Source organism: Podarcis pityusensis, assembly GCF_964106645.2.
Source record: "Podarcis pityusensis genome assembly, chromosome: 6".
NCBI classification, from domain to species: Eukaryota; Metazoa; Chordata; class Lepidosauria; order Squamata; family Lacertidae; genus Podarcis; species Podarcis pityusensis.
Window position 1 is genome coordinate 83679185 of NC_138030.1, and position 15334 is coordinate 83694518.

Below are 15334 nucleotides of genomic sequence, written 5' to 3' on the forward strand. Positions count from 1 at the left end.
GAGTTAGTCCCAGTGACTGCAGACAGGCAGTCACTGCTGCTCACACGGCGAAAGCAAAATGGAGAAGAGAGAGAGTGTGCTGCCTGCCTTGCCCTTTTGTCACCTGGGCAGGTAAGGTCACACCCACCTCTAGTCACATGCAGAGGAAGTTTGTCCCAGCTCAGGAGGAAACAGGAAGTTTTATACTGACTGGAGCAAACATCCCCTTTCATGTCCACTCTAGGAATGTTGTACTTGAGTGCTATCTATGTGTCACATCCCACAGTTTGTTTGTTTGTTCACTTATTTGCCTCATAAACTTTATGTACCACTTGAGTGTAGCCCTTCGGTCATCTGAACAGTCCAAGTTAGAGCTTAGTAAACAGAACACTTTGCTGTGCCTTGAAGAGCCATTTGATCTGCAAGAATTAACAGCTGATGTGATGTTTGCCTTGATGCTATGGAAAGCTTCGCCGATTGATTTGTGCATCTCATGTAGCTATTAAGAGTGGACCATGCAGGGTTTATTTTCCTGGTCAGCTGGCAATTCTACTGCCAAGTAATGTTGACCATGGATTGACAGGTCTCCGGAGGCTGAAACACTGAGAGGGTGGAAACTGGCAAGACAGGAGTGGGGCCGAGAGATACTTGATGAGGGGAGAAGATGGTACAGAACCAATCAGAGAAAGAGCTTAGCTTTGCCTGCTGCCTTGGGGGCTGACCCTGATGGTCATAGGCTGGTAGGAAATCAAATAACAGCAAGCCAAGCAGAAAATACCCTGTGCCCCTAGGTTCTGACCCTGAGCTGTTACTTCTTCCTCTGGAAATCCCAAAAATAATGATGTTGAAACTCTGAAACTTCAGGTCCAGTCCTAACGCCTAGTCATTAGTTACCTTTTGACACCAACTGCAGGCACTTTTTATTGAGGCTTATGGGGCGTAGTAATGGAAGCCATCGCTGTGAAGTTTTTACGCCGTTCATTGCATATAATGTTTTGATTCTGCTCTAGATTTTATTGCTGTAGATTTTAAGAGTCCCTCCACATTGGTGTGTTTTTTTTTATTGTGGGTGTATTCCTCAACATTCCTGAAAGTTGACACAATAACGGGCCATCAATGGTGGATGTATTTTGCTTTGATTTGTTCTGCAATGCTTCCCCCAACACAACCCCATCATGACTGCCTAGAGGGGCTATGGTGCCACAGAGGCAGGAGAAAGCAGGAGAAATCAGAACATTAGTGACATAAAAAGTTACAGGATTTCAGGAGAACGTTACAGGATATGAACTGATTAGAAATTTGTGCTGGTCCCAAAACCTTTGCAGGCACATGCGTTATGAAAAGTGGGATGGCATCATGAACAAAAATCATCATGTGCATAAAAAAGGAGGGACCCTGTGCTATATTTTATGAAATGCACCTGAGGGATTGGTACTGTAAGCAGCAACGTGGTCTGGTGAAACATAGCATAGAAATAATACTGATGTCTCTGGCCCAGGTTGACACACATTTTCCTGTCCTGCCCCCACCTTTGACTCCTAGGACACTTCACCCAATAACCCATTAAGCTTTATGACATACATATTGGACCAGTTCCTCCACCCATCAGTACCAGATAGCTGTCCATGAAAGGTGAGTCTTTTGCACTTCTTGGTCCTCATGCTGCTCATTCACCAACCTCTTGGTACACTGGGCCAATCAGCTGGGGTTGCTGATTTTTTAAAAATTATTATTATTTATTTATTTTTGACATCCCGCTTTATCACTACCGTAAGAAGTCTCAAAGCGGCTAACAATCTCCTTTCCCTTCCTCCCCCACAACAAACACTCGGTGAGGTGAGTGAGGCTGAGAGACTTCACAGAAGTGTGACTAGCCCAAGGTCACCCAGCAGCTGCATGTGGAGAAGCAGGGAAGCGAACCCGGTTCACCAGATTACGAGTCCACTGTTCCTAACCACTACACCACGCTGGCTCTCCTTTTTGATGGCATAAATATCTCCTTGTCCAGACAGGACACAAATCAGAGCCTGAGGGTCCAAGGCATAGCCATAATAGTACTTGGTGGTCTGTAGGTATCTCAAAAAGTGACTCAGCAGTCTCTAGTGATGCAAGGGAACCAATAAAGGGAACCCTATAAATCCTCAGGGATGCAGGTAGTGCTGTGGTCTAAACCACTGAGCCTAAGGCTTGCCAATCAGAAGGTCAGTGGTTCAAATCACCGTGACGGAGTGAGCGTCCGTTGCTGTGTCCCAGCTCCTGCCAACCTAGCAGTTTGAAAGCATCTCAAAGAGCAAGTAGATAAATAGGTACCACTTTGGAGGGAAGATGAATAGCATTTCCATGCGCTGCTCTGGTTTCGCCAGAAGCAACTAAGTCATGCTGGCCACATGACCTGGAAAAACTGTCTGTGGACAAACGCCGGCTCCCTCGGCCAGTAAAGCAAGATGAGCACCGCAACCCCAGAGTTGTTCACGACTGGACTTAACTGTCAGGGGTCCTTTACCTTTACCTTTTTATAAATCCTCAACTTCTGGCCTGTTCTGGGCAATTCAGCTTTATTGACAAGAGCATGTTGCTGTCAGAACATATTTCCCGCTTACCTGTCAGAGACTAATCTACACTTCTTTGACTACTAAGTGAAACCTTAATGGGTCCTCTAGATACATGATAAATGTGGGGTCAAGGCTGGTGATATCTGGCTTGTCATGCCTGAATCCTTGGGAATCTGAGGATGGGCTCAACAGCAAACAAACAACTTTGCTGAACCAGCTCTCAACTTTTGTGGGTTCTAAACTTGACCCCTATACTACATATATTTGCTGCACACAACTTACTAAAACAATAGTTAGCTCGCAGTCTTGCCATCTGTTTGCTTAATGCATATATTCTATATATACACCCTCATGTTATCTATTCCTGTTGTTTCTGAGCATCAGGTGCTTGTGTGCTAAAAGCTTGGCTGGAAGAGTCTCTTACATAATGTCACGCAGGAATAACCTAATGGCAAAACTGGTCATGGGCTTATCGATACCTCTGTATCGCTAGCATTCTCAAGCTCTGGTAAAATTCTCAAGCTCTGGTAAAATACTACAAGGTACTTAGTATTTTATGAGGTGGGAGAATCAGGTGATTACTGGGGAACTATGGTGTAAGCTTTTTTCTCTTCCTAGATTAATAATAATAATAATAATAATAATAATAATAATAATTTTATCATTTATACCCCGCCCATCTGGCTGGGTTTCCCCAGCCACTCTGGGTGGCTTACAACACATAAAAAATTGTAAAACATTAGACATTAAAAATTTCCCGATATAGGGTTGCCTTCAGATTTCTTATAAAATTCAGATAATTGTTTATTTCCTTGACATCTGGTGGGAGGGTATTCCACAGGGCGGGTGCCAATACTAAGAAGGCCCTCTGCCTGATTCCGTGTAACCTCACTTCTCACAGTGAGGGAACCACCACAAGGCCCTCAGAGCTGGCCCTTCAGGTATACTGGGCCCAGGCCATTTCCCTTGAGTGGTCAAAATGACTGTCTTAGAATTTTAGAATCATAGAATTGTAAAGTTGGGAGGGATCGCGAGAGTTATCTAGTCCAACCTCCTGCAATGCAGGATTTTCTTGCCCAAGGTGTGCTCTAACCCACAACCCGGAAATTAGAGTCTCACGGTCTACTGGCTGAGCATCCTTAGTGCTGGACTGGCATGTAGCTTAGTGCTCCTGTACACATGCTCTGCCATAAGGAAATACTGTGCTGAGGACACTGTGAACATCACAAACATGGGATAAATGTTGACCTCTACCTGGAAAACAAGTCAAGAGTAAACCATCAGCCCTATATGTTAATAAATGTGCTAATTGAAAGTATAAGGGGGAAAGGAAGGCATTTCTTCCCTGGGAGATCTGATGTGACCTTTAATATTAAGGAATGTGCAATATTAAGGAATGTGACAGTGAAGATCTCTCAGGCAAGCTCCATTATAGTTGGAGTGAACTGAATGGCCCTGAAGGGGAGAGCATTTGTTTTGTCACCTTACACAGATGGAAAGTTGAGATCCACGGAGGGACTGCAGGTGAGAGGGTTCCCCTGGAGGCCTGGTAGGAAAAGTCAGGAAATGCAGAAAGACAGGCAAAGTTACAGAATTGAGTAAGGCAGGGAGTCAGGGAACAAAACCTTTTAAGGATGGGAGGGCTGGTGAACACAGAGACATCAAAACATAATCTGAGCCATTGGCTCCTTCGTCGAAATATGAAACTGAGTTAGACCATCTGGTCTGGATTGTGCCGTGTGCTGGGTTGAACTAGTGGCATTGATATTTTTTTTTAAAAAAAACCAAACAGCAGCAGAGCAACAGAAGGAGTGGGAGAGATTGGGTGCAACGGAAGGCAATGTTGCTTTATATCACTAAAGGAGAACAGCTGATAGCTGCACCTACCAAAATTCCCCCTTTGGAGAACCAATAGAGGTGAAAGGTGGCTGGCTGCTGTTCTCCCTTGAAGCTCATCACCCTGAAGCAGCAAATTCATTCACACCTCTTCATTCACAAGAAGCCTGTCTTTCCACCAGCAGAGGTGGAGAGGTAAGGGAGTTCCAGAAAGTTCACTATTTGCTCTGGCCCTGCCCATCCCCAGCACGTGGCCCCTAGCAGATCATCCTGGAGGGAATGCAGCCACCCATAGAAAAAGGTTGCCAATAGCAAAGAATGGACTTAACCTGGAAGGTGGGTGAAATAAAAGTGGATCTCATGTTACAAGATGGAGTGAAGGTTGGATCTGAGAAGGCTGAAAGGGAGACTCCCCAAGGCCTTGCACAAATGTGTCTTCCCTTCAGAAGATCCTTCCTTTAAATAGATGCAAAAAAGGGACTCAGCCTGGGGGTTCCTACATATAAAGCATGTTCTCGTCCACTGAACTACAGCCCTTTCACGGTGTGGAGCGATGCACTCTCAGGTAGGTACTGAGAGCGCAGCTGACCATCTCTCGTTTCTCCTTGAGGAGGGGAATCCCCAACCCTTCAGCCATGTCCTCACCTCCATCCAGGGCGAATATTCTTCCAAAACAGGCCTGAAAGGATGGGAGTGGAGTCCCAATGGTCAGGGCCCTTGGGTAGAAGAAAAGTATCTGTTGATAGGAGCATGAGGGAGTCTCGGGGAGAGAGGGACAGCCTGCAGAACGTCCTGCTATGTTTTGCAGTTTGCTGCATGACCACTTACAACCAGAATGCTCTCTCAGTTCATTTTATTTTGTTTAATAAAAAAGAAAGAAAACTCACAAAGCTTGCATGTATATTTTATATATATAAATATATACAGTATATATAAATCAAATGATTCTGGACAACACTGTTGAATGTGGCAAGAAACAGAAGTAGCAAGAAAGTTACGTGGGGCCACAATCCAACAGAGGTGCACACATTTAAGCCCACTGAAATCCAGGGATGTAAGTATGTGTAACTCTGTGCCAGATTAGGCCTCCAATTTTTAAACAGAAAACTAATTCCCATGGACAGCACCTGCAAATCTGGACTCTGCTCTTCTTTGGGTTTTCCAAGAAGCTGGAAGCATACACAGGCTTTTGAGTGCCTCAAGTGCACACACTTACATTCTCATAAAATGAGTTCTGTGTGACTTGAAAACTTGCATATTCCTACATCAGTAAAAATGGGTTCAAAATAACATACTTTCGTATCTGGCGTTTTTAAATCTCCTGCAACCAACATAACAGTATCAAAGAGACTGTGGCAGAACAAACAGTGACACACACACACAGACACACACTTCTAAATCAAGATTGGCCTCAAATTACTAACAAGAAGAAGTAAAGAAGAAAAATAATTTCCAGGCAATGGATATAAAGACTTGAACACGAAGGCACCCAGGTGTGTGCTGGCAGTCACAACTTTAAATGTGATCCACTATTGCTTTTGAGTGATGGAAGTGATGATGAACAATGGGGTCTTTGGTTCCAGAAATCCTTTTTTTTTCTTTTCCCAAAAGGCCTATGAACAAAAGGGGTGAGTGGCTGGCACAGAAACTAATGGTCCATGGGGCAGGTGGGGGAAGGAAATGGATAAGTTTAAGTGCAGTCATAAGCCTTGCATCCTTCACTGAAGAAGCTCGTGCTATATTGAGCTACAACAGACTTGCTGGTACTTTAAGTGGCAACATTTTCCAGGAGAGAGAAGAGTCACCTTTGAAGCTATTTCCTTTGAATTTGGATCCTGCTGTTATTCCCAATACTGAGTCCTAGTTTGGGCTGACTGGCTTTCTGGGCATGAACGAATTGCCAAGCAAGATGGCGGCCCTTTTGACCTGTTGCTTTCCTTTCGGCAACGGAGGCCACACTCCTCTGCTGTCTCTAATTCACTGTTGGCACCTGGTTCCTCTGTAAACTGTATTCCTTTGCCTTCAGTCTCAGGTTAGCAATGCTGTTGGCCATATTCATGCCCTGAGCAGGGCTGGCATTGGTACAGGAGGCAGAATAAGAAGCCATGGCACTGCTGGAAGAAGAAGAAGGGGGGGGGGAGAGAAAAAAAGACATCAGAATATGGCCTTTGTAAGCCACCAGGTTGCATTAGATGTCTTCAGGTAAAGGAAAATGCGCAGCTAGCCTGATCTTGTAACTTTTAACTGCAGTTTGATTTTCAGCAGGCCCAGCTTTGCGACGCAAATGGTCATAGATTAAGCTACCGTATTTTTCGCTCCATAAGACGCACTTTTTCCCTCTTAAAATCTAAGGGGGAATGTATGTGCGTCTTATGGAGCGAATGTGTGGTCCCTGGGACTGGGGGGGGGCCAGGCTTCCCCCGCCAGCCCCACAAGCTCTGGGAGCAGCGGGAAGGCTGCTCCCCGACCTGCTCTTTGGGGCTGGTAGGGGGGGAGCCAGGCTTCCCCCACCGCCAGCCCCACAAGCCTGGGGAGGCTTTGCGCGGCTATCCCTGGCTTTTGTGGGAGGTGGGGGAAGGGACAGAGCGAGGCTCTCTCACTTCCCCCACCTCCCGCAAAAGCCCCCAAGAGCTGCGCTCCCTTTAAAGAGCTGTGCAGTGTGTGTGTGTGTGTGTGGCTCTTGGGGGCTTTTCCCTGAGGAGGGAGAAGCCTGCAAGCACCGCACACACGCTCCACGCAGCTCATGAAAGGGAGCGCTGAGCAGAGCCTGGGATGCATACAGGCTCTGCTCAGCGCTCCCTTTAAATAATATTGTTTTTCTTGACTCCCCCCCCCCCAAAAAAGTAGGTGCGCCTTATGGTCAGGTGTGCCTTATGGAGCGAAAAATACGGTATTGTGAAAGGGTAAAGACCAGGGGCAGGTGGAAATGTTTGCAGATACTTGGCAATCATATCTGCCAATATTTGCAAAGCTCTTGCAAAGCTCAGAGTGGGCTTATGATTTGAAGCATGGAAAGCAACCCTGGAAAAAAGTAAATATGGTTTCTGGGACACTTTACACACACACACACACACACACACACACACACACACACACACCACTTTTCACCATGTCTGGGTCTCAAGGCAACTACCTGAGAGCAGGAATAACCGAAGTGGTCCTCTACAGGTGTGGTGGACTATAGCTTCTATCATCCCTGGACCCTGGACCATTGGCCCTGTTGTCTGGGGCTGAAGGGAGTTGGGGTTCAAAGCATTTGGAGGGTGCCACATTGACAACCTCTGCTTGAGAAGGTGGGGATTTCAGGAAGCCGGCTTCATATACTGGGCCTCTATCTTTCTGTGTTGGATAGTCAGACCAGTGTGGGTTAGAAGGGGACCAGGCACTTACAGGTGTGAGGCTGAGATTTGGGAGCATGGAGGAGCACACTACCTGTGCACACCTGGAATGAGAGCTGTCGGGCAGCTTCTCTCTTGCTGAAGATAAGGGCAGGGAAGTTGATTCATCTCTTTTAAGGGCTCTCTGATGCCATTGCTAGGACAACAGTAGGAACAGCACAACTCCTGAACAGGTAGGATCTAATCTAAATAACTATTGGGGGGAGGGAGGGAGAGATGTCGCTGAGCCTAAACAGCTGCCACTCCTTAGACTCAGTGACAGCCTTCTTCTCCCACAACACACTTCCATGTGGTAAGGAAATGCATATTGTTATAACAGTTGAGATGTTCCTGCTGCACATTCAGAAGGATGACATTACGTCATCTCTCTTGGGTCTGCCTGATTTGGGAATACACAATACAGATGGTAGACTCTTTTTCCTTGAAGGCTTTTAAGCTGAGATTGGATGGCTATCTGACAGGGATGCTCTAGTTGAGATTCCTGAGTTGCAGGGAGCTGGACTACAAGACTCTTGTGTCGGGATTCACAGAATGCTGTGTGAGATAATAAGTCTGCAGGCTTGAGTTTGCTAGCTGATGCAACGGGCTGATGCAATCAGCCTGCAATACTTTCTATGGAAGTGCTGGGTCAGAAAGACTCAGCAGTAATGTGCTGTCAGTTGATTGGTTGTCATTGGTTTAAAGGGGAAACCTATCCAGCGGTAAGTGGGTGGTATAGAGGAGTGTGGTCAGAGAGATAGAAAGGTCTTCCTATTTGCTTTAAGGTGCAGCCAGGTACTCTGTTTGACTGTATGAACTGCTCGTGTATTATAGCCTGTAGATTATGGTATATATTGGTATATATATATAGCTCACAATAAATATACTGCACTGCACTGAAGAACCTGGAATTCTGAGTAGTTCTGCTAAAGTGCCACAGAGAATTTGCGACAGGTTATGGGGTCCCTTTTAACTGTACAGTTCTATGACTCTATGTTCCAATGTTGTGTGTTGACATTGAAAATCAAGTTCTAAAGCAAAGCTTTGCTAGAGGTAATCTACCAATCAAAGAGAATAGAAGTTGCAAGTAAGTCACTGCGGAGTCCATGGATACTTATGGACTGCATTGTTTAATCCCCCCCCCCCTTGCTGATTCTGTTGCTATTATTTACTTTCTTTATTAAATTCAAAGCATGTCACGGAATCCTTCGAAACAACACTTTTAAAAATGAAAGGATCAAGCCACTAACAACAACAACAAAATTAAACCAAGCACTAAGTATCACCTTTAACCATGGGCACTGATTATAGTCGTACCTTGGAAGTCGAACGGAATCCGTTCCGGAAGTCCGTTTGACTTCCAAAACGTTCGAAAATCAAAGTGCGGCTTCTGATTGGCTGCAGGAAGGTCCTGCAGCCAATCGGAAGCTGCAGAAGCCCCATTGGACGTTCGGCTTCCAAAAAGAGTTAGCAAACTGGAACAGTCACTTCTGGGTTTGCGACATTCGGAGGCCCAAACATTCGGGAACTAAGCTGTTCAATTTCCAAGGTACGACTGTACTAGGAAAATCGCTTCTTTCAGTTTGTACATAGACTTTGGCCAAGTATTCTTGAAAATAGCTCTATTATTCAAATTTTATAGATCAGATAAGCTGAGAAATGGTGACTTGCACCTGGCTATTATAAGACAGGAAGACAGATATCACATATTCGTAATATTCAGAGTTTCACTCAAGCACCTGCATGTTAATGCATAGTTCTTTAGAGCACCCCCACCTGCTTGAAAAAAAAGGAAAGAAGGTGGGAGTTACATTCTTGGCTCTAGATCAGGCATCCCCAACCTGCGGCCCTCCAGATGTTTTGGCCTACAACTCCCATGATCCCTAGCTAACAGGACCAGTGGTCAGGGATGATGGGAATTGTAGTCCAAAACATCTGGAGGGCCGAAGGTTGGGGGTGCCTGCTCTAGGTCTTTCCCAATAAATTTATATCTACAATGCATTTAGCCAGGGTAGCCCTAAGGAACAGGTGAGAGTTGATGAATTTGGGGTGATATCAAACACGGTTGATGAGGATATAGAGAGATTGTCCACATGGCAACAATCTGCAGTTTGGATTAATGATGTAATAAAACGTTTGGAACTAAATTGGAAGGTATTGGAAAAAGCAGGTGTCTTCCTTTTTTCCTGGAACAGCCTTCGTCAATGTTCTGCAAAGTGTACAGACCCATAATTGCTGTCTTCAAATGTGTGGATTGGTATGTGTTACAAATCAACACTCACTGCAAAGTTGGAGATGAACTAGCTGTGCACATCAGCTCTGTGCAGGTGTTGGAAGATAATTGTTTTATAACTGGATATCTGGTGGTGTTTCTAGAGTCCTCTATATTTTAGACCAGGAATGAGGAATCTGTGCTCCCCCCCCCCCCCAATGTTTTTGGACTCTGGTTCCCATCATCCCTGACCATTGTCCATGATGACTGGGGCTGATGGGAGCTGGAATCAAACAATTTCAGAAGCAGTGCTTTTTTCTGGGGGGACGCATACCCCTAAACATTTTGTGAATCTTTGTACTTTTGTCCATTTACTGTATTTATTTTCCCCAATTTGAACTATAAAATGGTGATTTTCTTGAGTCAAAATGAGAGCACCCCTAAACATTTTTTTTTAAAGAAAAAAGCACTGATCAGAAGGGTCTAAGGTTTGCCACCCCTGCTTTGGATGGTAGAAGGTTCTGATGGTATCTAACTCAATCAGAGGTCCCTTCCCCTTGCTCATTGCAAAACTGTTTTGGAATACACAACCTCTTTGGGTAAGAGTGGCCATTAAGCTGTGATGCTATCTGAAGCCAAATATATATGGAGCTGGCCCACACATTCATAATATAATCACTCGGTTGCCTTTCTCTGAATTCCACAATGACTGGCAAGTTGAACATGTCAGCTGTCTCCATTTTGAAAAGCACAAAGTCTTGAACTGATATAAAACTTCTATTGCCTGTTTGTTCTGTGATGACTCAAACAAGAATCTTAACTCCACAAGTCTCTTAAAATGTTCTGGGAAGGCTTCAGTAACTGAGTAGCATTTTGCAAGGCTGAATTTAGGCAGCCATCATTGGAGGGTAGGGTTTTGACCAGGGTGTGGATAAAGAACACTTTGACTGCCACTGCTGCCATAATCCTTTCATATTCCACAAAGAAGGGGAATCAAAGTACGAACAGGTGAAGGCTGCTTCTACAAAGTTCTCAGAAAACTGAGCTAAGCCTACTGCCATTGGATCTAGATAGGAACTTTGATGCAGTCTAAGGATTCAGCTTGATTGGTTTTATATGCATTGTATATGCATATACACCACCAGATGGCACTGTGGAGTCCTGTCTTTCCCTACTGGATTCCCCTGTATGAGTTTACAACGCTTTTAACTGAATCACTTCTTTGACATGTCTAGATCCAGCCTAAGAGACTAGCAATTTGTAACGTAAACTGGAGTTAATGTCTTCAGATACATGCACGAAGGACCTAACTAGTGAGTTAGAAGTTTGCTGGTGGTCTGGGCAGGGCAAGGGGGGAATCATTCACTAAACCCACCCTCAGGGGTCATTTTATTAGGCTTTTTCCTGCTTTTATCATTATTGTGCATTCTGTTGCGGTGACTTCATTGGAGGCTAAGGCAAAGAGAAGGTAAGCTTGAGGCTTCTGTTACACACGCCTCTTTTGCATCTCCTCATCCTGTCTAGCACCTAACGGAGTCGAGAGACCCTACAAAATTGGCCTGGGAGTGGAGTTGGCACCCTTTCCCCAGAAGAACTCCAGGCGACTATGGACAGCCCCACAACCATGACACTTCTGCCCAGAAAGTTACCTTTGTAGAGTCTTCGCTTAGAATCCATTAGGGACCCCCTCGTGCAAACAACATCTTAGGAGGGATGAGGAGCTATTTTAGAAAGTGTGAAAGGAGGGAGAAATAATAAGGCAAGTGAGTTCATCAGATACCTTGTACTTGAGGGCTCACCCACCGTGACATTTAGGTGCCCTTGCAAGATGGTGGCACAGTCAAAAGGCATTAAAGTATGATGATGTCACCCGCCACTTCTCAGTAGGACTTGGGAGCAGCCAAGATGGCGCTCTTTAGATGTTGTTTCCCATCATCCTTGACTATTGACCATGCTGGCTGGGGAGGGTGGGAGTTTGGTATCCAGGAACTTCTGGGGGGCACCAAGTTGGCTATTCCTGGTCTAGCAAGAGAGTGTTGGAACTATATGTGTTATGTACTGAGTTGAATAGGATCCAAAATGCAGCAGTCTGATTGGTCCTAGAACAATAGGATTCAGAATGCAGCAGTCTGATTGGTCCTAGAACAATAGGATCCAGAATGCAGCAGTCTGACTGGTCCTAGAACAATAGGATTCAGAATGCAGCAGTCTGATTGGTCCTAGAACAATAGGATTCAGAATGCAGCAGTCTGATTGGTCCTAGAACAATAGGATCCAGAATGCAGCAATCTGATTGGTCCACAGGAGCCACCCAATCCAGCTCCAGGTGGAAGTGAATCAGCAACCTGATTGGCCTACAGAAGAATCCCGGAATTAGCCAATCACGTGGGGCCCATTGTGTAAATAATGTATATAAAGCAGACAGTCTGGGGGAACTTCCATTCCTCCTCACCACTATGAGCTGAATAAAGAGCATGAAATCCACTCTCGACTCCGAGTATATTTCAATATGGGAGGGAGGTACTGAACTGGGGCTCTGCAGAGGGCAGCTTTAAATGAATTGGCTGTGCTTCTCTCTTGGCCCAAAGTAAGGCCAGGGCCGTTTCACACCAGCTTGCTATCAAGGGCTTCAAAGTTAGCACATAGCTTGTTGAAAATAAGCAAAAGTGAGCGAAATCAACATAGCACGCAGGAGCCTTTTGCTAGCAGAAGCAACGAGGAGAGCTGACAACAATTTAAATGAAATCAGATGAGTCTGTTTGAGCTGAATGACTGTTGAGTCATTCTGTCACTCCATAATGCTAAGCAGGTCCCCAAGGCTTCTTCACTAGGAGCAAATGAGGCCCTGCAGCCCAGGGCCTCCCTTTGTTACTGACCCTGGTCACTTTTTCCTACATCAGCCCAAGGTGGATGGAGGGCTCCTGTAATTGCCATTGAACGTCAACAGAAACTCTACTAAGTTCCACTGTTCTTTCCAACACACAAGCTAAGCCACTAGCAAGTGGAAGTGAGAAGCTGAGAGGCACAAAGGGAGAGCTTCTCTGAAGTCTCTTGTTGTGGTTCGCACTTAGAAGAAGGAGGTTATTTCACCATCTTGGCTCATACTGAAGTGAGGGGATGGAGCCAATATTGATGGCTTTTCGGTCATTGCTCAGCTCTAATTATGGCCTCTCTCAGATATTAGTTGCTCACCAGGATGGTTTCTCTTTTGTAAAATGGCTATTCACTATCTTACTATATAATATACAACATTAGAAAGATCCTTGTGAAACATCCTGCCTGAATTTAGCTGTGAGGAAAATATTGCTACATCAAATGAGTGTAATTTTTTTTTGCTCTTGGACCAGGAAAATTAGGTTACCTTGTGTCTTTCTCTATTTGTGTTGGCTGCCAGGAAATTAAAAGCCAAATTTGAGGCTCAACTCTGGATGTTCTTTCTCTTTGCTATGGCTTACAGCTAAACAAATGAAAAAATTACTACTATTAATGGTAACACTTCCTAAACTGCCCAACTCCAGCCACTCTCACAGACCAGATTCTGGTCTGTGTGGACCATTGCTTGACTCATTAGAACATCCTTACACAGTGGCGTAGCGTGGGTTGTCAGCACCCGGGGCAAGGCAAGTAATTTGCGCCCCCTAACCCGTGGATTTGCGCCCCCTAACCCATGGATTTGCGCCCCCTAACCCGTGGATTTGCGCCCCCTAACCCTAACCCCCAGATGTTGCGCCCGGTGCGGCCGGCCCCCCCTGCACCCCCCATGCTACGCCACTGTCCTTACATCCTAAGTCAGAAGCCACTATTCATATATTGAAGATATCCCCATCCTCTTTGACCTCAGTACAGTACTCCAAATTGTACAACACTCTTGATCGATGTAAGGATAATTTGTGTTGGGATATTGTTTAGGGGTTTTGGTTGTGGGGCAGTTGTTGCTGCTGTTGATGTCAATTTTTTGCAGCTTTGTTTTGGATCTTATTATTTATATGAAAATTGTTTTATTTGGTTGTGTACTTTTTGATGTTTTGTTTATGAATACTTTGGTTATGTTTGTAGTTATGTAATTTTTTTATACATTGCAAGCTGCCTTGAGCATGGGTTTTACTTTGGAAAGGCAGCAAAAAAAAAATAAAAAAGATTGGTTGGCTTGCAAAGTCCTTTGTATACTAAAAATGTTATAGAAGTGAAAATGTGATTTTACGTCAAGTAGATGGTGGACTCATTGCTTCCTTTTCTAATGGAATTCCAAGAAGCCAGATTGGATAGGAAGCCTCCGTCTGCTTAGTTCCACAGAGCTTTGCTCCTATGCTTGAGACATCTGTAGATGTCTCCTTCCCTCTCCCTCTTGCCTATGTTGTGAGGTCCCTAGGAGTCCATCGTGCTGGTTTAGGCCAGGCATAGGCAAACTCCAGCCCTCCAGATGTTTGGGACTACAATTCCCATCATCCCTGACCACTGGTCCTGTTAGCTAGGGATGATGGGAATTGTAGTCCCAAACATCTGGAGAGCCGGAGTTTGCCCATGCCTGGTTTAGATCAAGTTTATACATGTGATGTCTATGCATACAAAATATCTCTGGGAACTGGTGTACTGAGTTTCAATGGTTCAGGGTTCAGGGTACTTCTTTGAAGAGGAGTAGCCATTAAGTTTACAATGCCCTCTAAATAAACCATGTATTTCAAAGATGCTGGTACAGGAGAGCTGGTTTCTTTTTCTTTTTAAACATTTGGATCCTGTCATTCTCCAGTATAGAATACAAGAATAAATCTATGTAGTCCCTTAGCCAGTCACCCATCCTGGCACTGAAAACAGGCCTGCTTCGCTTCTGCAAGGCAGTGGAACCCAATGAATTTAGCCCTCTGTGTGATTGGCCCAGCCAGTGCAACTTTGGGAACACATTCCTTGTCTTTCCCAATTCTTGCTGGAAATAAATAAAAAAAGGTAATTACGTACCAAGCAAAAGCTTTTGATTTCCCACACGGTCAACATTTGTTATGTTTCACTCAATTGTGCAGGGTTTTGCCAAGAGAGTTTCCCACAAGTTTTGCGCAATTTTCCCATTGACTTTTTTTGTGTTGTTTTTTTGGAAGAAATAAGAAAAAGTATTTCAAAGGATGACCTACAATGGTGGCTGCCAGTGATGTGGGAGGAAAAAACAACAATGCTTAAGCCTGGGAACAATCTTCCTTTTGGCATGGGTTGCCCATTGCAGTGGACATAGGGAATTTGCTTATAATTTGGCAGTAATTAAAGGAGATTGTCAGATACAAATATGATACTGATGCTGGGACCAAAAGGAAGAAGGAGCCGTTTTTTTGGGGGGGGGGGGAATGTTGATGTGAAATGAAAGATTGTGCCCCCTATCTTTGCAGTTTGCC

The 15334-nt window shown here is 44.8% G+C and overlaps 1 protein-coding gene and 1 long non-coding RNA gene across 5 annotated transcripts in view; both read right to left on the reverse strand.

Annotated features, from left to right (window-relative positions):
- Positions 1–5203: 5203 nt before the first annotated feature.
- PRRX1 (paired related homeobox 1) overlaps positions 5204–15334 on the reverse strand; it is an 80971-nt gene continuing 70840 nt past the window's right edge. The window contains exons 4-5 of one of the 4 annotated variants that reach the window (XM_081012345.1): positions 11606–11677; positions 6343–6478 (exon numbers count right to left, since the gene is read on the reverse strand). In XM_081012345.1, coding sequence (XP_080868471.1) covers positions 11623–11677 — 55 coding nt within the window. In that variant the 3' untranslated portion in view covers positions 6343–6478; positions 11606–11622. Of the gene's footprint in view, positions 6482–11605; positions 11678–15334 lie in introns of all 4 variants that reach the window. The other 3 variants (XM_081012344.1, XM_081012343.1, XM_081012342.1) reach the window with 3 other exon arrangements.
- On the reverse strand, positions 13206–13730 carry LOC308480687. The gene is made up of 2 exons (XR_013988230.1): positions 13672–13730; positions 13206–13638 (listed from the first exon to the last, which is right to left on the reverse strand). It is a non-coding gene; the product is annotated as an uncharacterized lncRNA (long non-coding RNA).